Source organism: Trichechus manatus, unplaced genomic scaffold (genome assembly GCF_000243295.1).
Source record: "Trichechus manatus latirostris isolate Lorelei unplaced genomic scaffold, TriManLat1.0 scaffold00106, whole genome shotgun sequence".
NCBI lineage: Eukaryota > Metazoa > Chordata > Mammalia > Sirenia > Trichechidae > Trichechus > Trichechus manatus.
Window position 1 is genome coordinate 8,095,261 of NW_004444042.1, and position 24,555 is coordinate 8,119,815.

Consider the following 24,555-nt stretch of genomic DNA (forward strand, 5'->3'; position numbering starts at 1 on the left):
AGAATCACCTGAGGCTATGGCTCCACCCTTTGAAACCCATGAGGTCATGGCCATACTTTTTGAGACCGAGGCAGCTCAGCTTCTTGTGTCCCTTGTCTCTTCAGCTTGTTTTCTGGTTTCTTGGTCTCTTGGCCCTCAGTCCTCATGCCTGCATCTGCCACTGGGGCAAACGTTCTGAAACCCGGTAGCTCCACCGATAAGTGCCCAGAGGCATCCCACTCTGCCGGGAAGCCTCCTGCACACAGGCACTCAGCTCCCTTGCTCCTCGGTTGGGCAAGCCTAGCTCCACCGACAAGCACCCGGAGGCACCCCACTCCGCCGGGAAGCCTCCTGCGCACAGGCACTCAGCTCTCTCACTCCAGGGGTCGGCTCCAGCGCCATCTTGCACTGGTCTCCTGGTTCTGCTGCTGTTGGTTCTCTGCTGCTGCCACTCCTCTGCTGCTGCTGGTCCTCTGTCACTGCTGCACATCTATCCATTCACAGTTTTAGAACCACTTCCACATTTTAGGTATCTGTTAGAGCAACACCCCACTCTCTCGGTACCAAATTCTGTCTTAGTCATCTGGTGCTGCCATAACGGAAATACCGCAAGTGGATGGTTTTAACGAAGAGAAGTTTATTTCTTCACAGTCAAAGTAGGCTAAAAGTCCAAATTCAGGGCATCAGCTCCAGGGGAAGTCTTTCTCTCTCTCTCGGCCTTCTCATCAGTGTTCCCCTGGACTAGGAGCTTCTCGGCGCAGGGACCCCGGTCCAAAGGACGTGCTCTGCTCCCGGCACTGCTTTCTTGATTGTATGAGGTCCCCCCACAGCTGTTTTTCTTGTTCTATCTTTCTAACAGCCTTGTTCGATCTAATTTTGCTTTTGAGAATCTAGAGACACATGGAGAGAGATTAATGACCCACCCAGAGTATGGACTAAAATCTAAGGCTTTCTGTTCCAGATCTTGTCCTTTGCATGGGAAGATGCTCTTTTTCCTAACCATACTCTTCCTCTAAAGCAGTGCTTCTCAATCCTGGCCTTGTATTAGGATCACTTGGGGAACTTGTAAGAAATATGATTGCCAGAGCCCTCTTCAAACCAGTTAAATCAGAAGTTCAGTGGGTTGGGCCCCGGCATCAGTATTTTTTTTAAAAAAAAAGTTCCCCAGGTGATTCCGTTGTGCAGCTAGGCTCATGAGCCACTGCTCTGAAGGTGCAGTTTTATCCCTGAGTAGTAGCTTAAAGAATTAGGGAATCTGACATGCATGGGAAAATTACTCTATTCATGCTTTGAGTAATGGCTATGTATTTTTATTTAATAAAGACAGAGTTTCTGAGACCTCAAAATTTAATTTGCACTGGTGGTTCTCTGTGTTATGAGTGTTGAAGCTGGTAAACTTTAATAATTTCTAGGTTTAAGGATGAAATTAAAAAGTTGCAATTCAGATTGTCCTCAAGGCTCTGCACTCAGACCTTACTCGCTGCTTAGACGGCCGGACCTCATGGTGCTGGCTCCAGGCACCCAGTTCACTCCCGGCCTCCTGCTTCTGCTGCAGCTGCCGGGCTGGACCCGGGTGGTGCCCACTGATGCACACTGTCTTTGCTACGACTTCTCATCTGGACAACAGTGATGTGAGATTCAAGTCCAGGTGGATGGAAGGACTTTTCTTCGCTATGGTTGTGGCGGCAACAATGTCACAACCTTGGGTCCCCTGGGAATTAAAGTAAATGGCACAAAGGAGTGGAAAGATCAGACTGAAACTCTGAGAGATGTGGCAGATGAGTTCAAACAGCTTCTGCCTGACATTAAACTGGAGAATTATACAATCAGAGCTCCTTTCACCCTGCGGGCCAGAATGTGTTGTCAGTGTGAAGGAGGTGAACACACCAGAGCATTCTGGCAGTTCAACTTTGACAGATATAGATTTCTCCTCTTCCACTCGGAGAACGTGAAGTGGACAGAGGGGCATCCTGGATCCGGATTGGTGGGAGAAGAGCAGGGATTTGAACAAGTTGTTTAAGAGAACCTCAGAGGGAGATTGCCATAGATGGCTTGAGAAGTTTTGGGGGGCACTGGGAGAAAATGCCAGAGTAAACAGCACAGGTCACCATGGCCCCAGCCACAACTCAGCCTGACGCCACGGCCATCATGCTGAGCCCCTGGTTCCTCCTGCTCGTGACCCTCACCTGCTCAGTCCTTGGCATCCAAGGCCGAGTCCTTTAGACTGACAGGAAGGAGACGCTACCAAGACGCCCTGGAATCTGTGGTCTAGTCCAGCTGGTCTCCCTACTGGCCTGGCAGCTTCTTCATCACCTGCTCTTCATATCTCAGCCATCAGGCGGGTCAAACCTTGGAGCAGATCCAGAGCCTCCAGCAGGTCCTGAAGATCCTGCAAATGCAGCATTCCTTTGGGTGATAATCCTATTGTGCCCTTTTCCTGATCTTATTGTGCCTTTTTCTCTTGGTGCTACTGAAAGAATTCCTGCACTGGACCTTCTGACTGTGTGAATAAGAAATCTTAACAGACAGAACATTTTCCATCTTCCTTTTGGTTGTGAAACTCAGGTAGTTCTCAAAAGGATGTCTGTGTCCTTGGGAATGATATCACTAGTTGAAATACTGTGTGCAACCTCACGACCTCAAAGATTGTTTCTGTGTCCCGAGAAAGAAACTCCCTTTCTCTTAAAAAGATCAAAATTATATTTATCAGTGATTCCTCTACTAATTGTTTACCCTGTAACAAGTTTTAAATAAACACATCTATTTTCTGGGAAAAAAAAGTTACAGTTCAGTTCAATGACCAAACATTGCTATGTGCAAGACACTTAAGCCAGATGCTGTGAGAAAGATAAAAGATGAACAAAAACATCCCCTATCCTCAAGAAATGTCTGTAATAATCTAGCAAGAGAAAAATAAGTATATGAAAAACTAAACTTCATAAATGTTTATTGAGCACCTACTGTGTGCCAAGCACTCTCATAAATATTTAAGATACAGTAGTGAGAAAACAGACTAAGTCTCTGCCCTCATAGAGCTTACATTCCTAGGGGAGGGAGACAGACGTGAAGCAAGTAAATATAATGCAAGGCAACTCACTCAACTTTGAGCCTCTGGAGAGCAGTGTCTTCCTCATCTTTGCATGTCCCCAGTACAGTGAGGGTTACAGAGGCAAATGTTTGTCAGATGTGCCGATGAACGTGTTAAGTACTCTAATAAAGGTATAAGATCTTTTTGGAGCACTGATGAGAAAGTTTGGAACCAACTGAAGAGACTAAGATCTCTTAGAGGAGGTGGAATTTGAACTTAGCCTTAAAGACAAAGTAGAATCTTCACAAGAGATTGTAAAGGTACTTGCTTTTGCTCAGTGTTTCCTCTCAAAACCCTATCCCCAAAAGCCTTGTGTGTATATCATTGCTTATTAGTACTGCTACTAGCCATTAAGCAGGGTTAGTAATTATCAGCAGTTCTAATAAAACTATTCGATCATAAATTTTTTGTATTATCTATGGATAACATATATGTGGACTCTCCTTGTTCACTTCTTCCCACAGATGTTTTGAGAATTAAACCACTTTAGTCATCTGTGAAATACCAGATTCTAGAAACATTGCTAGCAGAGCCGCTGAAAACTCTCATTAACTCCAGTTATTAGGGGCCCACCAAAGTTGCTCTGAAGCATAGTGCCTGAGGTGTGGCCGTTAAACTAAAAAGACTGGAATTCTACTTGACTGATTAGCTTTGTTTTACTAATTAGCTTGGAAACCTGTACTTCCCCCCTGACAAGGAGTACTAAGCTATGAGTTATTATTATTAAGAGACTTCGTTTCATGAGTTGTTTTGTTTTTCCCTACTATATTCTGGGTTTTTCCTCCCACTGAATTTCATATGTCCCAACCTTTCCCCTGCTTCTTATCCCTCAAGGTCCTGCACATACCAGAAAAGAGAGTATATTTCACAGCTTAGTAGAATAAATTCATTACCACTGATTCTGTAGTAATGAGCCTTGCCAGCTAACTAAGGACTTCTAGCCACTACTTACTGAGTACCTTCTCTGTACTAGGCATTTACTTAAATTCTCCCTCATTATCACAACAATCCTGCTTGATAGGTAAAATCCCCACTTTTCAGATGAAAAATACTTTCTGATCCTTAGTTATTTGAGACCTCTTTAAGACACAGTATGGTAACAAGTGGCACCTAAAGCCAGGACTGTCTCATTCCAGAGTTCATAATCTTCCTACCAGTGAGTCTGTTTATTGCCACTCCTTGTTCTCTGTGATTTGAATAAGCACAAGGGTTTTGGGGAAACTAGAACACCAGTGTTGCTGGGCTCCAGTCTAGGGTTCTTCAGGAGATAGCCAGAAAGATAAATTGTGGAAGCAGATCATGGAGGATCTTAAATACTAGGCTAAAAAGTTTGGGTTTTATCCAGTTGACAGTGGGAAATTATTGACATTTCATGAGCAGAAGGGCTGAAGATAGGAAAAAGTGATGTTTCAGGAAGATTAAATACTTGTAGAAATCTAAGTGATAGAGTTAAAGTAATTTCCCCTGCCACAAGGCATCAGTTGAAGAGAAGTCAGGGGTTTATAATGGGAAGATACTTCATTGGAGCAGGACAGGCATAGTAATATCTCTGAAAGGGTACCCAAGAAATTGGTAACGGAGACCACATATGGGGGACTGGAGGACAGGAGTAGAGGAGGGATTGCCTTGTGCTGTATAACATTGTGTACCATGGCCATGTATTACCTGGTACAAAAATATTAATTAGAATTTTAAAAAAAAACAAGAGATTGGACAAATGATAGATATTAAGATTGATGAGAGGGATAGAATATAAGGAAGAAGGAAGGAGATAATTTCATCTTTTCAGTGGGCCATAGAGGGAACTTGGGCAAGGGGAGTGATTCCTGGCAGATGAATTTGCTATGACCGATTAAAAGACAGGGCAAGGGAATGATCCATCTTGGGCTGTGTTTGCACTTCTCCGTGGCCTGTCAGCAATAGATATCTGGCTTTACAGCTGACTCCAGAGGAATCCAAATTTTTCTTACCCTTCCTTCTCATCTACTCTAACCGCTCTTCATTTTTTTTAAGTTTTATTGAGGAATAATTTATATACTATGAAATTCACCTGTTTTAAGTGTATAATGCAGTGATTTTTTACTAAATGTGCAGAGTTGTACAACTCCCACTGCAATTCTGTTTTAGAACATTTCCATCACCCCAAAAAGATCTTTTATGCTAGTTTGCAGTCAATCGCTATCTCTTTCCTCCTTTTCACTCACCCTCCCATCCTCAGAAAACCATAAATCTGCTTTATTTCTCTGTATGTTTGCCTTTTCTGAACTTTTCATGTAAATGGAATCATATAATATGTAGTCTTTTGCATCTGGCTTCTTTTGCTTAGCATGACGTTTTTAAAGTTCATCCATGTTGTTACATATGTTAATAGTTTATTGCTTTATATGGCTGAATAGTAAACAGGATTCTACTGTATAGATATACTACATTTTGTTTATCCATTTGCCAGTTGATGGACATTTGGATTGTTTCCACTGGCTATTATGAACAACACTGCTATGAACATATGTGTACAAGTTTTTCTGTGAACCTGTGTTCTCACTGCTCTTAGGTAGAGTCCTAGGAGTGGAGTGACTGGGTTGTATGGTTAATTTATATTTAACTTTTTAAGAAACTACCGAATTGTTTTCCACAGTGGCTGTACCATTTAACATTTCCACAACAATGTATGAGTTCCAGCTTTTCCACAGCCTCAACAACACTTAACTATTGTCTGTCTTTTTACTGTAGTCATTCTAATAGGTGTGTAGTGGGATCTCATTGTAGTTTTAATTTGCATTTCCCTAATGGCTAATAAGAGGCCCTGGTGGCACAGTGGTTAAAGCTCTCGGCTGCTAACTCAAAGGTCAGAGGTTTGAATCCACCAGCTGCTCTGCAGGAGAAAGATGTGACAGTCTGCTTCCGTAAAGATTACAGCCTTGGAAAACCTATGGGGCAGTTCTACTCTGTCCTGTAGGGTTGCTATGAGTCAGAATTGACTCGACAGCAGTGGGTTTTTTGGGTTTAATGGCTAATGATGTTGAGCATCATTTTGTGTACTAATTAGCCATTCATATATCTTCTTTGATGAAATGTCTAGTCGAAGTTTTTAAAAATTGGGTGGTTGCAATAGCAAAAAGATGGAAACAAACTAGGTGCCCATCAGCAGACAAATGGATAAACAAATTTTGGTATATTCACACAATGGAATGCTACGCAGCAATAAAGGACAACGATGAATCCGCAAAACATAACATGGATGAATCTGGAAGGCATTATGCTGAATGAAATTAGTCAGTTGCAAAAAGACAAATATTGTATAAGACCACTATTAGAAGAACTCAAGAGAAGGTTTAAACACAGAAGAAAACATTCTTTGATGGTTATGAGGGTGGGGAAGGAGGGAGAGGGGTATTCACTAACTAGATAGTAGGCAAGAATTAGGTGAAGGGAAGGACAACACACAATATAGGGGAAGTCAGCACAACTGGACTAAACCAAAAGCTAAGAAGTTTCCTGAACACAACCAGACACTTCTTCAAGGGTCAGTGTAGCAGGGGCAGGGGTCTGGGGGCCATGGTTTCAGGGGACATCTAGGTCAATTGGCATAACAAAGTTTATTAAGAAAATATTCTGCATCCCACTCTGGTGAGTGGTGTCTGGGGTCTTAAAAGCTTGTGAGCGGCCATCTAAGATGCATCAGTTGGTCCCAACCCCCCTGGAGCAAAGGAGAATGAAGAACACCAAAGGCACAAGGAAAATACTAGCCCAAGAGACAAAAAGGGCCACATAAACCAGAGACTCCGTCAGCCTGAGACCAGAAGAACTAGATGGTGCCTGGCTACCACCAATGACTGCCCTGACAGGGAACACAACAGACAGTCCCTGACGGAGCAGGAGAAAAGTGGGGTACAGAACTCAAATTCTAGTAAAAAGACCAGACTTACTGGTCTGACTGAGACTGGAGGAACCCCAGAAGACATGGCCCCCAGAGTCTCTGTTCACCCAGAACTGAAACAATTCCCAAAGCCAACTCTTCAAACATTAGACTGGATTATAAGACATAAAATGATACTCGTGAAGAGTGTACTTCTTAGTTTAAGTAGATACACGAGACTAAATGGGCAGCTCCTGTCCAGAGGTGAGATGAAAAAGCAGAAAGGGATAGGAGGTGGTTGAATGGACACAGGAAGTCCGGGGTGGAAAGGAGGAGTGTGCTGTCACATTACAGAGATAGCAACTAGGGTCACATAACAATATGTGTATAATTTTTTGTATGAGAAGCTAACTTGAGCTGTAAACTTTCACCTGAAGCACAGTTTAAAAAAAAATTGGATGGTGATTCTTCTTCTTATTGAGTTGTAAGAATTCTTTATATAATTCTGAATACAAATCCTTTATCAGATATATGATTTGCAAATGGTTTCTCCCAGTCTGTGAGTTGTCTTCATTTTCTCAGTGGTGTCTTTTGAAGCCAAGAAGTTTCTTATTTTGATAAAGTCCAATTTATCAATTTTTTTTCTCTATGAACTGTGCTTTTGGTGATGTATCTAACAACTCTGACTCAGGTCATGAAAATTTTTTCGTGTTTTCTTCTAAAAGTTTTTTTCACTTTTAGTTCTGAAAGATTTTATTTGCTTATTTTATAATTTCTTAATGTTTTTTTAAAGCAACCTAAAGAAGTGTTTCTACTATTCCCAAACTATTATTAATTTTATCTTCTGTTTTTAGTCCTCTGGAACCCAGTTTTATAGTCCATCTTTCCAAAGGTAAATAGATGTCCAGTTTGTTGAACAGTTAGTTGGTCACAGAATAAGATAACTATTTCTTCCATGTCCCCAAAGTATGTCAAGAAAATCTCTTTGATATCAATCCTAAAAAGATATTTCCTTTTGGCTACTATGTCTGCAGTTAAAGTCACCTGACAGTAGATGGTACATAAGCTCTATAGCCTCTAGTCTGAACAACTCAAATTGCAATAAGCATATCCTCTTGCTTTACATTTTACCATCCATGAACCTCATGCTAAAGTCTTACTCTAGCTTTATTTTAATAGTCCTCAGGAGTTTTTACTGAACTAGTTTACGAAGAATTAAGAATTTTGTGACTGGCATCATCTTTTCTTTGAGGAGGCCTATGTAAACTGTACGGAGTAGTGGTGGGTCACTGGTAGAATTCTCATCTTCCTGGCAGGAGACCTGGGTTCGATTCCTAGCCATGCACCTCAAGTGCAGCCGCTACGTTTCTGTCACTGGAGGTTTGCATGTTGTTATGATGCTGAACAGGTTTCAGCAGAGCTTCCAGATTAAGACAGACTAGGAAGAAAAACCTGGTAGTCTCCTTCTGAAAAATCAATTGAAAACTCTATGGAACACAGTTCTACTCTGACACACATGGGGTCACCATGAGTCAGAATCGACTCAACCACAGTTGGTTAATCTAAATTGTAAGCTCCGTATAATCAAGGCTTATGTCCAATTCAAATTTATCTCCCTCACTGTTCCTGGTATAATGCGGAGTGGTTAGTAAGTGCTCAATCAGTATTTTTTTATTTTACCTATGTAATAAAGACAAAATATTTCATATTTAGATTTAATAATGACAGATAATGTGATTTGTATTCCACTGTTTTTCTAAATCATTGACTGAATAGCCACTAAATTCAAATTGTTCTCTCTGTCTGTCCTCAAATAGTTCTCAGCATAAGCACTTTGGCCTTGAGTTAATAATATTTGATGTTTCACGATAAATTAACTAACAAACATTTGAGATTATATCAGCATAGGAAACATTTTTTCTACCATGCCCTTTCTGTTTTAGGTATTCTATGTTAACCTTTCAGCCTCAAAAACCCTTTCAATAGCTCAGCCCCTTAAACCCTCCCCTCCCCCATGGAAATCTGCACCTTAATAAGAAAAGTAAAAAAAGATTTAGCGTGTCTTTTTTCTTTTCTTTTATTGTAAAAATATAGATAACACAATATAGCATGTCTTTTGGTGAGGGGAAAATAGAAATCGTATTAGTAGATCCATCCTCAAGCAGTGATATTATAGAACCTGTACTTCTGGGCCAGTGCAATTCTCCTCTATAAGGTCGATTCTAGCCTAGTTCTTATATTGGTTAGCATACTATCACATCCATGTAAGGAATGAGCCCTACCCTGTGCACACTCTAAGTCAAAAGAATGACCTCAAGTTGGGGAAAATTTATTTAATATAGGTCTTCCAGTTCACTGCTAAAAATTATTGAGCTTGGTACACAGGAGGTACTCCATAAATGCTTGAGTAAATACTTGGATACAGATGCACCACTTTCATAATTACTAAAAACTGGAAACAGCCCAAATAGCCATCAGCAGTAGAATGGATAAACAAATTATGATATATTCACACAATTAAATACTTAATAGCAATAAAAATGAATCAACTACAGATACATACAAAGACATGGACAAATTTTAGCGAGAAGCCATATATAACAATGCAAACTGCGTGATTCCATTTATAAAGTTCAAGAATAGAAAAATATACTGTTTCCATTTAAAGATGCATAAATAAGTAGTACTGCTATAAAGGAGCGCTGGTGGCACAGTGGTTAAGAGCTCAGCTGCTAACCAAAAGGTCAGCAGTTTGAATCTTACCAGCCACTCCTTGGATACCCTATGGGGCAGTTCTGCTCTGTCCTATAAGGTCACCAGGAGTCAGAATTGACTCAACGGCAGTGGGTTTGGTTTTTTGGTTTAATGCTGCAAAGACAACCAAGGAAATTAATTCCCTAAAAGTCAAGAAAAGGATTACTCCTGGGGGAGGGGAGCCTTATGACTGGAAAGGCGCATGTTGGGGAGGAGATTTCTGGGATGCTGATAATGATCTGTTTCTTGACCTGAATGGAGGTCCTGTTGGTGTTTCATTTACAACTCTTTGTTAAGTTGTACATTTATGTTTTGGGTTCCTTTCTATGTGGTCATTATATTCTACAATAGAAAGTTTTTTAAAATTCTGTAATTCTAAGGAAAAAATTAGAAAAGATCATGTGGCGTAATCATACATAACAGTTTAGTTGTCTGTCTGGTTGATGAAATGAGGATGATACCAGTGACCCAGCGTGGAGAGTACCAGGAAAGCACATGAGGCTTTAGATTGTCTGTATCAGTGTTTCGCTCTGACTGAGTTCCTCATGTGGGCTCCTGAGCCCTATAGTTTGTGGAAGTGGGAATAGGAAGAGGAGCAGCACTCAGTAGAAGCTAGTCACCATCTGCATTCCATTTAAGGACCTGATGCTCCATTAAAAGACATTAGCCTCAGTGTCTATGGACATTCCCCAGCATTCATCACTTCTTAAAAACCTCGTTCACGTCCATTACAGCATAATGTGTAAGAAGTGAAAAATAGGCAAATGGAGCAAATTGTTCTCCTACATAAAGGAACTTCTTGTAACGCCTATTTGTACAACTACTATCTCTTGAGCCATCATAGAAAATAGAATTAGAGATCTGCATGTCTTTGACCAGCTTTGAAAAGAAATTTCTTCGATCACAGAGTTTCATGAGATTGAAGTTAAATGACAGGTTGCTCCATTAGTAGCTGTGAGATAATTAACAGCTTCTCAGTGCTTGGGTTCTGCTAAATATTGAAACCCTTCCCCTGCATATCACTGACTTTGGTGATTCTTTAATTAGCTTAAGCCTCAAAAGGCTTAGCTGGCCTGTGAGCAGATTATTAAAATGGAAGTCCTGGCTCTGGCCTTACATGTTAAGATGTGTAACAGATCAAGTGGCTACAGCCAATTTAGACGTTGTCACAGTAGATATTGGGGCTAATTGGAGAGCACAATCAGAAATATTTTTATTAAAGATATCCAGCCTTCACTGTAAGCAACTTTATGTCAAGTTTTGCATTTGAGGGGGAAGCAATTAAGCCAGTTTGCCTTTCTCAGTTATGGTAAAATTCTAGTGTTTTTTTCCCCTACTGTGTACACATTTGACATTCCTTGACTAATTTATTCAGTCTTTGTTCTAAATATGAGCATAAATTTCTGATTTACAGACTTAAATAACTGCCTAGTTCCTTGTGTTTTGTGCTGCTTTTTGTTCATGTTCCTACTTCACCTTGCCATCTCTTCTCTTTCAGGGCCTGACATTTCAGGAAGTGGAAAACTTCTTTACTTTCCTAAAGAATATTAATGATGTGGACACTGCATTGAGCTTTTACCATATGGCTGGGGCATCTCTTGATAAAGGTAATAAAACCCAAAAGTTTTTTTTCTTGCAGGTATAAACATTGAATTGGTAATCTACTAGGTTATTGCACGTCCTTGAAGTAATGTGTCTTTTTCTTGACATTGTGTTTGGTTACATTGCATGAGGCTTGCATTTCACCCTAAGGAGTCAAGCTCAGCAAATATATTTTCTTGTGCTAAAGAGACTGGTCAAGGCAGATGCCCATCTTTAATTATCACGCTTGTAAACAGGAATCTAACCTGAGGCACAGTGCGTGAAACTGCAGCTTCTCTCATCTGAGCCAGAGTCACGATGTATATAATGTGAAGCTGAAGTCATTGTCCATTTTAATTCATGTCTTTGATTAAAAGGGATGGTTTGGTTTATTTCTTGTGTTAAAGAATTTTTTTTAAAAAAAAGATTAAATTATGACTCTGAGAATAGCACCCCCTGATGATCTACTTCATTTCCAGTTTCTACAGAGATCAGAGGAATGAAAAGCAGTTTGCCCCCCAGCATTTTATTCTGAAAATTTCCAAGCATTCAGAACGTTTGAAATAATTATTCAAAGAACACCCATATATATATCCAGTTCAATTTACATTTTGCTGTATTTGCTTGATCGTAGATCTATCCATATATTCATCCCTCTAACTACTCATCAATCTCTCTTGCCTTTTGATGCATTCAGAGTAAGTTGCAGACATAAGTACACTTCCCTCCTAAGCACTTCAGCATGAAAATTATTAACAGAAGCTCAGTATTTGTTTACAGTTCCCTCATGCTGCTTCGCAGTCAGTTCTGCCCCCACCCACCCAGAGGCAACCATTCTTCTGATTTTTTTCCATCACACATTATTTTTGCTTGTTCCAGAACTTCATTACAAATGGAGTTATACAGTGAGTACTGTTTCTGAGGTTTCTCTCAGCAAAGTGTTTTTGAGATCCATCCATGTTGTTGTACGTTCAGTGGTTTGTTTCTTTGTTTTTTGATGTGTAAGAGTCCATTGTATGAATACACCACAGTTTTTTTTGTTGTTTTGTGTTTTTAATCCATTCTTCTGTTGATGGACACCTTGGCTTTTTCCAGTTATTGGTTATCATGAACAAACCTGCTGTGAACCCTTTTGTGCAAGTCAGGAGATGGCAGGGGCTCTCTCCAGTACCTCTCAGGGAAGATTCTGGAAGCTTCTTGGAACAGTTATATACAGTTTGCCATTCTAATTTCCCTATTCTGCAAGTCTTCTTGACGGCATGCGTTTTCATTTATCTTGTATAAATACCTAGCAACGGAAATTCTAGGTACAAGGGAAGAGTATTTAGTTTATAAAACGTGTCAGACTCCTAATTCAAAATGGATCAAAGACCTAAATATAAAACCGAAAACAATAAAGGTCATAGAAGAAAAAATAGGGTCAACGCTAGAGGCCCTAATACATGGCATTAACAGGATACAAACCATACCTAACAACACACAAACAGCAGAAGATAAGCTAGGTAACTGGGATCTTCTAAAAATTAAACACTTACGCTCATCAAAAGATTTCACCAAAAGAGTGAAAATAGAACCTATGGACTGGGAAAAAAAATTTGCCTATGACAAATCCCACAAAGGCCTAATCTCTAAAATCTATAAGAAAATCCAACACCTCTACAACAAAAAGACAAATAATCCAATTAAAAAATGGGCATAGGATATGAAGAGACTCTTCACCAAAGAAGACATTCAAATGGCTAACAGATACATGAGGAAAGGCTTGCAATCACTAGCCATTAGAGAAATGCAGATCAGAACCACATGAGAGTGATCAAGAGCCTGGCTTCAGTCCAACAGACCCTAAAGTGGAAACCCAATCCCCTCATTTACTAACTGCAGGCCTCTGCCTTGTAACTTAACCTCTCTGACCCTCAGTTTCTTTGTTGGCAAAATGGAAATATTAACACAATGGACCTCCTTGTAAAGTTTAAATGAGATATTGTATGTAAAGCATTTAAGCAGAGATGTCTATCATATACTAGTGCTAGATTAATATTAGATGTTGCTATTGCCATGTCAGCTGGGCTATGGCTGATTTAAAAATGGTCAGATTGAATAGTAAGGGGGAAAAGTTTTAAACTTTGGAATTTTGAACAAAGTCATTTAATATATGTAAGCTATGGATCTGCTTGGTTATACGCTCATTTTATGTGAGAGAATCCTCTTTTGGAATTGGATACTGTTTTGTTTAACTGCAGTGATGACGATGATACGAAGTTTACAACTCTGCCAATATTCCTTTTGAAGAAACATGGGAAGAATTTTCAGTGTCACCCCCCTGGATACTTATTTTTCTACTTTTTGACTAGTTAAAAAACAAACAAAACTTTCAGACTCTTTTCCACACTATATCTTTTTATACTCCCACCAACAATGTACAACAGTTCAAGTTGCTCCACATCCTCATCAAAAATTGATGGTGTCAGTCTTTTTAAATTTAACCATTTTGGTGTGTGTATGTAAAGGTGATGCTATGTGTGGTTTAAACTGGTATTTCTCTGATGACTACTGCTACTGAGTAGCTTTTCATGTTCCTTGATTCAGCTATCTTCTTCAGTGAAATGTCTGTTCAAATCTTTTGCCCATTTTTTATTAGGTTGCCTGTCTTTTTTATTACTGAGTGTTAAGAGTTTTTGGTATATTCTAGTTACAAGCCCTTTATCAAATATACATTTTGCAAATACTTTCTTAGTCTGTGGTTTGCCTAGTCACTCTCTTAATGGTGTCTTTGATAAGCAGAAGTTTTTTTTTTTAATTTTTTGAAGTCTAATTTCCAAATTTTTGTTTTTGAGTTATTGCTTTCTGGATCCTATCTAATTAACTTGTATCTGTGAAGATATTCGCCTATGTTTTATCCTAGAAGCTTTATTGTTTTAGTTTTTACGTTTGCATATTTGATCTATCTCCAACTAATTTCTATATATGGTATAAAGTCGGGGGAGGGTCAAGATATATATTTTTCCATATGGCTATCCAGTTATACCAGCACCATTTATTTATTTAGAAGGCCTTCCATTGAATTACTTTATGCCTTGTCAAACATCAAATGACCTTTTTAAGTTTGGGTCTATTTCTGGGCTCTCTATTCTGTTATATTTATCTCTACTGTATTTTTATGCAAATAATGTGCTGCTTCTGCGTTTGTTTGCCAGCCACGCCCTCCCCCTACGAGGCAGCCTCACAAGCACTACTATGCCAATCCTCTTCCACATGTTGCTGTAAAAAAAAATTAGCGTAGCACGTTTATGAAAATACCTCGTTGGGTGAGGCACAGTCAGCAAACAAACACAAAGAGCACGAGTTATTTGCATAAAAATATGGTATGTCTGTCCTTATACCAATACTCACTATCTTGATTACTATAGCTTTATAGTAAATCTTGAAGCCAGGTACTGTTCTCAGCCAACTCAGTTCTTTTTCAAGATTGCTTTGGATATTCTAAGTTCTTTGCATTTCTATATAAATTTTAGAATCAGCTTGTACCTTCTATTCACAAAGGAGGTGGTGAAACAGAGACTTGTATGCCAATGTTCACTGCAGCACTATTCACAATAGCCAAAAGGTGGACACAGCATAAATGCCCATCAGTGGATGAATGGATAAACAAAATGTAGTGCATACATGCAATGGAATACTGCTTAGCCAATGGGAGAAATGAAGTCTTGATACATGCTATAATATGGATGGAGCTGGAAGACATTATGCCGAGTGAAATAAGTCAGTTACAAAAGGACAAATATTGTATAACCTCACTTATATGAAAAGGCAAATGTATAGACAACAAAGACATGAAGTCTCCATGTCTCTCTGCTCCCTTCTCTCTTTTATATCTCAAAAGAGCTTGGCTTAAGATAATCTAATCGTGTAGATTGAGTCCTGCCTCATTAACATAACTACCGCTAATCCCATTTTATTAACATCATAGGAATAGGATTTACAACACACAGGAAAATCACATCAGATGACAAAATGGTGGACGGTCACACAATACTGGGAATCATGGCCTAGCTAAGTTGACACACATTTTTGGGGGGGACCTCATACCACTAAGAAAGTAGTGCCAGAAGAGCGTGTTCTTTGGACCCAGGGTCCCTGTGCTGAGACGCTCCTAGTCCAGGAGAAGATTGATGACAAGGACCTTCCTCCAGAGCTGACAGAGAGAGAAGGCTTTCCCTGGGAACTGACACCCTGAATTTGGACTTCTAGCCTACTAGACTGTGAGAGAATAAATTTCTCTGTGTTAAAGCCATTCACTTGTGGTACTTCTGTTGTAGCAGCACTAGATAACTAAGACAATGGTGATGGAAATACCTCATTGATTAAGGGTAGGGCTGCACAGCTGATTATTATAATTGCTTTCAATAAGTTATACACCTGTAAAAAATTGAATTGGCAAAAGGCGTGTGATATATTTACAAAAAAAAAAAAAAGAGTAACTGCTGAGGCTGCTTATGTACAACCAAACACTTCATGGGATTTGGTGCCTTGGTTTGGAGGTTTAGGACATAGATTCATGGGACATCCCAGTTAATTGGCCTAATAACGTATTTAGTGCTTCTGTTCTACCTCCTAGTTTGATGCATAGTGCCTGGGGTCTTAAAAACTTGCAAGTGGCCATCCAAGGCACAACAGTTGGTCTCTATTCACCTGAAGCAACAGAGGAAGAGGGAGAGTCAGGAATAGGAGGATATGGAATGTGTGGCTAATTACCTCCATGAACAACTGCCTGCTTTGCCATGAGACCAGAAGAAGTGGATGGTGCCCGGGTGCTATTACTGAACATTTTGATCAAAGAGTCCATAGAAGAATCCTAATCAAAAGGGGGAAAATATAAAACAGAATTTCAAATTTTCATGGTGTCTTAGTCATCCAGTGCTGCTTCAACAGAAATACCACAAATGGATGGCTTCAACAAAGAGAAGTTTATTCTCTCACAGTCCAGTAGGCTACAAGTCCAAATTCAGGGTGTTAGCTCCAGGGGAATGCCGTTTCTGTTGGCTCTGGAGGAAGGTCCGCATCATCAATCTTTTCTCGGTCCAGGAGCCTCTCTGCGCAGGAACCCCAGGTCCAAAAGACATGCTCTGCTCCCGGCGCTGCTTTCCTGGTGGTATAAGGTTCCCATGTGTCTCTGTTCACTTGTCTCTCCTATATCTCAAAAGAGATGGACTTAAGACACTATCCAATCTTGTATACGTCATCAGTATAACTGCCGCTAATCCATCTTATTAGATCATAGTGACTGAATTTGCAACACATAAGGAAATCACATCAGATTACAAAATGGTACACAATTATACAATACTGGGAACCATGACCCAGCCAAGTTGACAAAAGATATTTTGGGGGGACACAATTCAATCCATAACACATGGACTCCAGACTTCCTGGAGCCGTGAATGCTGGATGAACCCCTGAAACTATTGCCCTGAGATAGTCTTTAAAACTTAAACCAAAACATTCCCTGAAGTCTTCTTAAAACCAAACAAAAGTTTAGCTTGACTAGTTAAAAAAAAATGTCTGCCTTGAACATTGTGCTGTTTTAAGAACTATCCATATGGGATCAGACTGATAACAGCAACTCAGAAGATTAGATGAGAACCTGTCTTAGGCTGGGTTCTCTAGAGAAGCAAAACCAGCGAAGCATGTACATATATAGAAGGAGTGGAATGTTTATATCAAGGAAATGGTTCACGCATTTGTAATGGTTCACAGTTCAGGCTGGAGGCTCTGATCCTGACTTACATAGCTGCAGGGCTGACGAACCCATGATCGGCAGGTCAGGTGGCAAGCCTCTGGCTCACAGACTGTGGAGACCAGTGAACCCCAAGATTGGCAGGTAAAACAACAGGCTGCTGGCTCACAGGCTGCAGAGGCTGACCATTCCAATATCGGCAGGTAAGCTGCTAGCTCAGGTCCCAAGAACTGGAGGTCAGATGCAGGATCCAGAGCAGGCAAAAGCCAGCGAGCTTTGCCAGAAAGTCCACATATATTGGATACAGGCCATACCCCCAAGGAAATTCCCTTTCAACTGACTGGCTGCTCATAGCAGATCTCATCGTGGAGGTGATTACATCATTACATAGCTGCCAAACTACATCATAACTGCCAAACCACTGAGAATCATGACCCAGCCAAGTTGACACGCAACGTTAACCATCACAGAGCCTTAGGGGGCAATGAATTTATGTTAATGAAGGAGAAACAGCTCAGTAAAGAAGAGAGAGAATGGTTGCGCAGCTTGAAGAAAGTAATCAATGTCACTAAACGGTACCTTGTAGAAACTGTTGAATTAATGTATGTTTTGCTGTGTATATTCTCAACAACAAAAGAAAGAAATAAAATTAAAACACAAAAAAAAGAGAAAAAAGAAGGTGGGATTGTGATTGGAATTACATTAAATAGATTAATTTGAGGAAAATTGACATCTTAATAATAGTGAATCTTTCATAAACATGATATGTTGTTGTTAGGTGCTGTCAGGTCATTTCCAGCTCATAGTGACCCTGTATACAATGCAACGAAACACTGTCTGGTCCTGCACCATCCTCACAATCATTGGTATGCTTGATCCTGTTCATTGCAGACCCTGTGTCAATCCGTCTTTTTGAGGGTCTTCCTCATTTTTGCCGACCCTCTACATTACTAAGCATGATGTCCTTCTCCAGGGACTGATCCCTCCAAAGTATGTGAGACGTGGTCTCGCCATCTTTGCTTCTAAGGAGCATTCTGGTTGTACTTCTTCCAAGATAGATTTGTTCATTCTTTTGGCAGGCCATGGTATGTTCAATATTCTTCGCCAACAGTACAATTCAAAGACCTCAATTGTTCTTTTGTCTTCCTTATTCTTTGTTCAGCTTTCACATGCATATGAAGGGATTGAAAACACCATGGCTTGGGTCAGGCGTGCCTTAGTCCTTAAAGTGACATCTTTGCATTTCAACACTTGAAAGAGGTCTTTTGCAACTGATTTGCCCAGTGCAATGCGTCTTTTGATTTCCTGACTGCTGCTTTCATGGGTGTTGATTGTGGATCCAAGTAAAAGGAAATCTTGACAACCTCAGTCTTTTCTCTGTTTATCATGATGTTGCTTATTGGTCCACTTGTGAGGATTTTTGTTTCATTTTTTTTTGTTTTGTTTTCTTTATGTTGAGGCCATACTGAAGGCTGTGGTCTTTGATCTTCATCAGTAACTGCTTCAAGTCCTCTTCACTTTCAGCAAGCAAGGTTGTGTCACCTGCATAACACAGGTTGTTAGTGAATCTTCCTCCATTCCTGATGCCCCGTTCTTGATACAGGAGCTTGGTGGCAGAGTGGTTAAGTGTTCGGCTGCTAACCAAAAGGTCAGCAGTTCAAATCCATCAGCTGCTTCTAGAAACCCTACGGGGCAGTTCTACTGTGTCCTATAGGGTCTCTATGAGTGGGAATCAGCTCAGTGGCAGGGGATCACTGGGATAGGTGAGTAATTTACTAAGATTGCAATCAGGCCGTTTTGTTTGGAATGTTTTCTTTTCTTATGATAAGCCCACAAGGATCCTTGGAGATCCAAAGGGAGTGAGGGAGATAAGGGTTAGGATCCTAAAGACTGTAGGAGAGAGAAAGGTTAGGGAGATAAGGAAGGAAAAGCCTATTGTAAGTTTAATTAGGTAAGGGAGATCATTAAGTCCATCTTGATCAGTTGTTTACAGTAAGCAGTTTTCTTGAACAAAACGGTAGAGGCATTTCTTTAACCATTGTCACTGTCCAGGGTCCTAGGACTCAGATAAAATTTAACTTTGTCAGTGTTTTGTTTAATTTCCAAATATTTTGGGGTTTTCTAGATAACATTGTTATTGATTTCTAATTTAATTCCATTGTAGTCAGGGGATACACTGTAAAATTTCAACTCCTAGATCGAAACTTGTTTTATGGCCCAGCCTATAGTCATGTTTCATATGCATTTGAAAAGAATGTATATTCGTTGCCCCTGGACACCTTTCAGCTTAGTAATGAAGATACTCCTGAGGTTCACCTTTCATCCAAAGGTTAGACAGGCCCATAAAACACACCAGCCCAGGGGCAAGGACTAGAAGGCAGGAGGGGACAGGAAAGCTGGTAATAGGGAACCCAAGGTCGAGAAGGGAGAGTGTTGACATGTCATTGTTAACCAATGTCATAAAACAGTATGTGGACAAATTGTTTAATGAGAAGCTAGTTTGTTCTGTAAACCTTCATCTAAAGTACAATTTAAAAAAAGAATGTGTATTCTGTAATTTTGGGTATACCAGTTGCCTTTGAGGCAACTCCGACCCCTGGTAACCCTATGTGTGTCAAAATAGAACTGTGCTCCATAGGGTTTTCAGTGGCTGATTTTTTGAAAGTAGATCACCAGGACTTTTTTCCAAGGCACCTCTGGGTGGACTTGAAACTCCAGCCTTTCAGTTACTAGCTGAGCACGTTAACCATTTGTGCCACCCAGGGACTTGGAGTATAGTGCTATATATAAATGCCAATTAGGTCAAGAGGGTTAATAGTGTTGTTCAGATTTCCTATGACCTTACTGACTTTTTTGTCTCGTTGCTCTTAGTGAGAAAGGGATGTTAAAATCTCCAAATATGATTATATGGGTTTGCTTATTTTTTCCTTTAAATGATGTCAGTCTTTGCTTCATGTATTTTGAGCTCTGGTATTAAGTGCATACACATTTATGATTATTATGCTCTGCCTGAATAATTGACCCTTTTATCCTTATGAAACGTTCCCCTTTTATTTTGGGTAATACTCCTCTTCTTGAAGTCTATTTTGTCTAATACTAATATAGCTACACCAGCTTTCTTGTGCTTATTGTTTGCATGGCATATCTTTCTCTTTCTTTTACCTATCTTTATATTTAAAGTACGTTCTTCTAGACAACATACATTGGGTCTAGTGGCCTTTTGTTGGTGGTGTTAGCTGCCTTCTCATTGGCATTTTAGCTATACCTTTTTGCATTTATTTTTAAAGTGGGTTTTCTGGAAACTACAGTATAACCTTTCATGGTCTACTTAGATTTTGTACCACTTCAAGTGAAATATAAGAACCTTGCAATCATATAGCTCCATTTACCTCCACCCCTATCCTTTATACTATAGTTGTCATTTATATTTCATCTATATATGTTATAATCCCTATCATACTATATTATGATTTTTACCTTCAACTGTCATCTTTTTAAAATAAACTAAGAAAAACAATAGTCTTTTATGTTTAACTACATATTTAACCATTTGATTGCTTTGTATTTACTCCTGAATATCTGAATTTTTATTTCATATCACTTCCCTTCAGGCTGAAGAACTTCCTTTGTCATTTCTTGTGGCAGATCTGCTAACAATTAATTTTCTCAGTTTTGGTTTACCTGAAAATGTATTTATTTTCCTGTTGGTTGTATCAAAGAGTAACAACTTGAGTCTCTGCAATTAATAAAGTGTTATTGAAGGACTAGGTACAGTTCAAGAGAATCAGGAGACACAATAGTTCACAGAGTGAAACTATATGTTCTATCTTTCTGGGAACAAAGTTGAATTTTTATATGTAATGGCATGACTGATCTTACAAACATTTTAAAAACAGCTCTTTCTTCCTATCAGTTTCTTATCTCCTTTCAGAAGACTATCTGCATAAAACATTTTTTCCTGAGGACACTGAATTTTCATCATGCTTCCTAGAACATCCTGAGTACATACATTACTTTTCTTTCTGTCTCCTTCTCCTGCTTACTCAGAGTGTTTTTGCTCTCTGAGAGCAGATAAAGTTTTTCCTCTCCTCCTCCTTATCTTCTCTTAGTCAGTACAGATTGACCCATTACTGTGAGCTTGGCTTGAATGCCTCTTATTTTTTAGGCCTGAACAAAATGGAGTTCATCTTGCATCCTGGGTAGAAGCCTCTCCTATGCCAAGCACCTAGATTTTTTTTTAGCTCTTTCATAATCCTCCTCTTGATCATGAATCTCTGTAGCGATTCCTTCTTCTGCATGGACTCATTTTCTTTGTGTCTTTCAGGTTGCTGCCTGTTTGGGAGATAGGCTTTTAAGACCACAGACACTATCCATAAAAGGTAGCTGGGCACCATCTGTTTCATCTTCGCCATGCCATAGCTTGGGCCTCTACTTCTGTGATCTTTTTAGTAAAGGATGTTTAAGAGCAGGGCTAAATTAGTAGGAATACTTGGCAGAGAGGGCTGCTAACCAAGGTGAAGAACTGTACTATTTACTAAGGAATAGTGATTTCTTCAAAGTACATGGTCTTTTGCATAGCAAACAGTGTCACATGGTGAGTACAAGCATTTGATATACCTTTCGTAAAACATTTAATCATACAAGCCAATTTTCTGTTAAAGATTTATTATAAATGGACAGTCTTCCTAACCTTAGTTTGTCTGGACTTTATAGATTAGCACAGGAGATTCTTTTATATTTACTCATATAATTTGTTATATTAGCTGCAGGGACATCAGTACTAAAAATTTATTTTGACAATTAGGATCAAAAGGGTCTTAAGTAATTTTAGAGCAATTTCTTTGCAGCAGTGGCTACTGATTGGGCTAGCTTAACAAATGCATTTTCTCTCTAAGCATTAGAAAGAATTATTAAGGAGAGAGGTACAAAACTTAAACAATTTTCCATTATGAACAAGCTGCTAGAGAAGAAGTTTATAATAAGGAAGCATAGCTAATAACATAAGAATAGCTACAATTAAAAGCAAGTCCAAAAATTTCAGCAACTTGCATGAAGTCTTGTTTCATGATCTTGGGATGCACTGTTTATCTCTGCAGTTGTCTGCTTCTGGCCATAAGGGCATTTGAATTTTAGCTTAAGTTCGGCAGTGGGCTGAACAGCCTGGGAAGGTGCTTTAGTTCTTTTTAATTGGAATAGATGGATCTAGAGTTTGACTTCTTCTAATTTTGCTGCATACAGGTTGGTGAGAAGGATTAAAGAGTACATTCCAGGGAGGTTCTAATGAGTCTTTTAACTGATGTCTTTCCCAATATTTGCTGGGGACAATACTGTGCAGGTTTTGGGTGTCAGGCTTCTGGCCATCAAACGCTTTTTTTAACCTGTGAAAGATATTTCTGTACAGGTAGGACTTTAAGGTGTTTTTTTTTTTTTTGGTTATGACAGGGACAAACAGGGTAGTGGAAGGCAATATGTATGACACCTTTGGGAAAAAAAAAATTTTTTCTCCACTAATATTTCAATCATTTTATCTCATTCTGTGTGAGAACCTTCATGTAAGGCTCACATCATAGGAACACGCAAAAAGTTAGGTAAAATAGTTTTCTTGTTTCTTATCTAAGATGCTAAGGTATAAACATATATATAAAAGGAGCAGCTAATAGAATAATTTGGCATCCAGAGTCTGCAATGCATGAGCATATTTCTTTAAAGATGTGCAAGTATCAACAAGAAAGCTTAAAATATGCCTATATTTTGGCACAACAGAATGGGACGGTGCATAAAAATATTTTAAATATATCATCTCTTATTTCTGTAACTCTTGTTTCTGGTAATCACATTATTCATGGTCACTTTAAGTTTAATGTTATGAACAATCTGAAGCTGCTTTATTAGCCTTCAATTTCAATATCTTAGACATTCTTGTTATTTTCTGAGGCAGAATCTGAGTCCTGATTTTCATATATTATTAAATATTTTAATTTTAAATTATCCTTAGATTTGTAGTCTACTCTACTGCTTCCTGACTATAGTCTTACTATTTTCATGGCTCTTTTATTAATTATTTATTTTAACTCTTACTTTAGCTATATTTCATCTTTTCTTCACTTAACATAAAGCTTCTTTTCTTCACTTACGCAGACCTTCAGCTACTTACACAGACCTTTTATTTCAAACTTCATTTTTGTCTTTCTGTCTTTTTCTCATTCATTCTCTTCTCCTTAATCTGTTTTTCTCCAAATCTTTTCTCATGGAGCCTCACTCCCTTAGTCTCTCTTCCTTAAGTCTCTCTATCTCTCTCTTCTTTAAGTCTCTCTCAAGCTTTCCACAGCTTACTATACACTTCCAAGTTTAACTTTTACCATCTTTCATATTCTGGCATAACGACATTCTATTTTAAGACAAAACTATCTTTTTTCTCTCTTAAGAAACTTATTTTTGGTCTTTTTTTTTCTTTTTTCTTTCATGCTTTTCAGGCCATGATAAAACCTTTAACCTAGTTCTTAAGGTGGTGAAGTGTTTTCAGTGAATCAGTAAAGTGGAACATATTGTAAAGGACAACTTAAAAATGTCCATGGTCAACTTATAATAATTCTTAAAAGTGAAAGACCTGATGGGAATTATAAAAGTAATGCAAAGCCAAGTAAAGTCAAATAAAAAGAAACTTTAGATAAAAATATCTCCAAACATAAACAATGTGAATTCTGTAGTTAAAACTATTGGCTTTGATGATGCTAGATTTAGAGGAAATAAAGCTGCAGTTGAAATAATGAAATTATGGCATGATATAGTAGGCTTGTTGTTTAAGATTAAAAACCAAATGTGTTGCCATTGAGTTGATTCCAACCCATAGTGACCCTATAGGACAGAGTAGAACTGCCCCATAGGGTTTCCAAGGAGTGGCTGGTGGATTTGAACTGCTGACCTTTTGGTTAGCAGCCATAGCATGCCGTAGCTCTTAACCACTGTGCTACCAGGGAAATATTGTTTACATAAAATTTAACTTGAGGAAAATTTGGTACTTCTCTTGATTTGACAATACATTTCATGTAGCTTTTTCGAAAGGCAAATGGCTGGGTTTCTTAGTCAAGGGCACAAAAGTTAACATAAAGTTAGAAACACAGAACTTTTGCCTTCTAGGCAGATCGCACAGAATAAATAGTAAACTAAGGAAACAAGACTATCAAGAGTGAGCAAACTTTGTTAGGATTTTAATGTATTTCATAGCTTTTCAGACTCAGTGATTTATTTCATTGAACTCTTGCTTTTGAAGCAGATTGCACAAAGAATAAAATTAATTATTCAAACTAGTAATTAAAGAAAATTTTGTTATCTTAACAGCAGGAAACTCAATTCTTTGCTATTTGACTTTAAAGCTTTTAAAGATTCTCATAAATTAACTTATTAAACTTTTAGTTGTAGCACAGAAGAACTTTGACTATATTAAATAAATTTTCTTGTTAAATTTCCTGTTGTGGTATGCAAGGATGGTTTAACATTAGAAAATCCATCAACGTAATACACCACATAAATAAAAGGAAAGAAAAAAATCACATGATCATCTCA

The 24,555-nt window shown here is 38.9% G+C and overlaps 1 protein-coding gene and 1 pseudogene across 4 annotated transcripts in view; both read left to right on the top strand.

Annotated features, from left to right (window-relative positions):
• Positions 1–24,555, top strand: part of MICU1 (mitochondrial calcium uptake 1) — a 302,123-nt gene that overhangs the window by 246,337 nt on the left and 31,231 nt on the right. For all 4 annotated transcript variants that reach the window (XM_004383247.3, XM_023737695.1, XM_023737697.1 and 1 more), the window contains one exon: positions 11,176–11,284. In XM_004383247.3, coding sequence (XP_004383304.1) covers positions 11,176–11,284 — 109 coding nt within the window. The remainder of the gene's footprint in view (positions 1–11,175; positions 11,285–24,555) is intronic.
• LOC111821795 (UL16-binding protein 1-like) lies at positions 700–2,801 on the top strand (annotated as a pseudogene).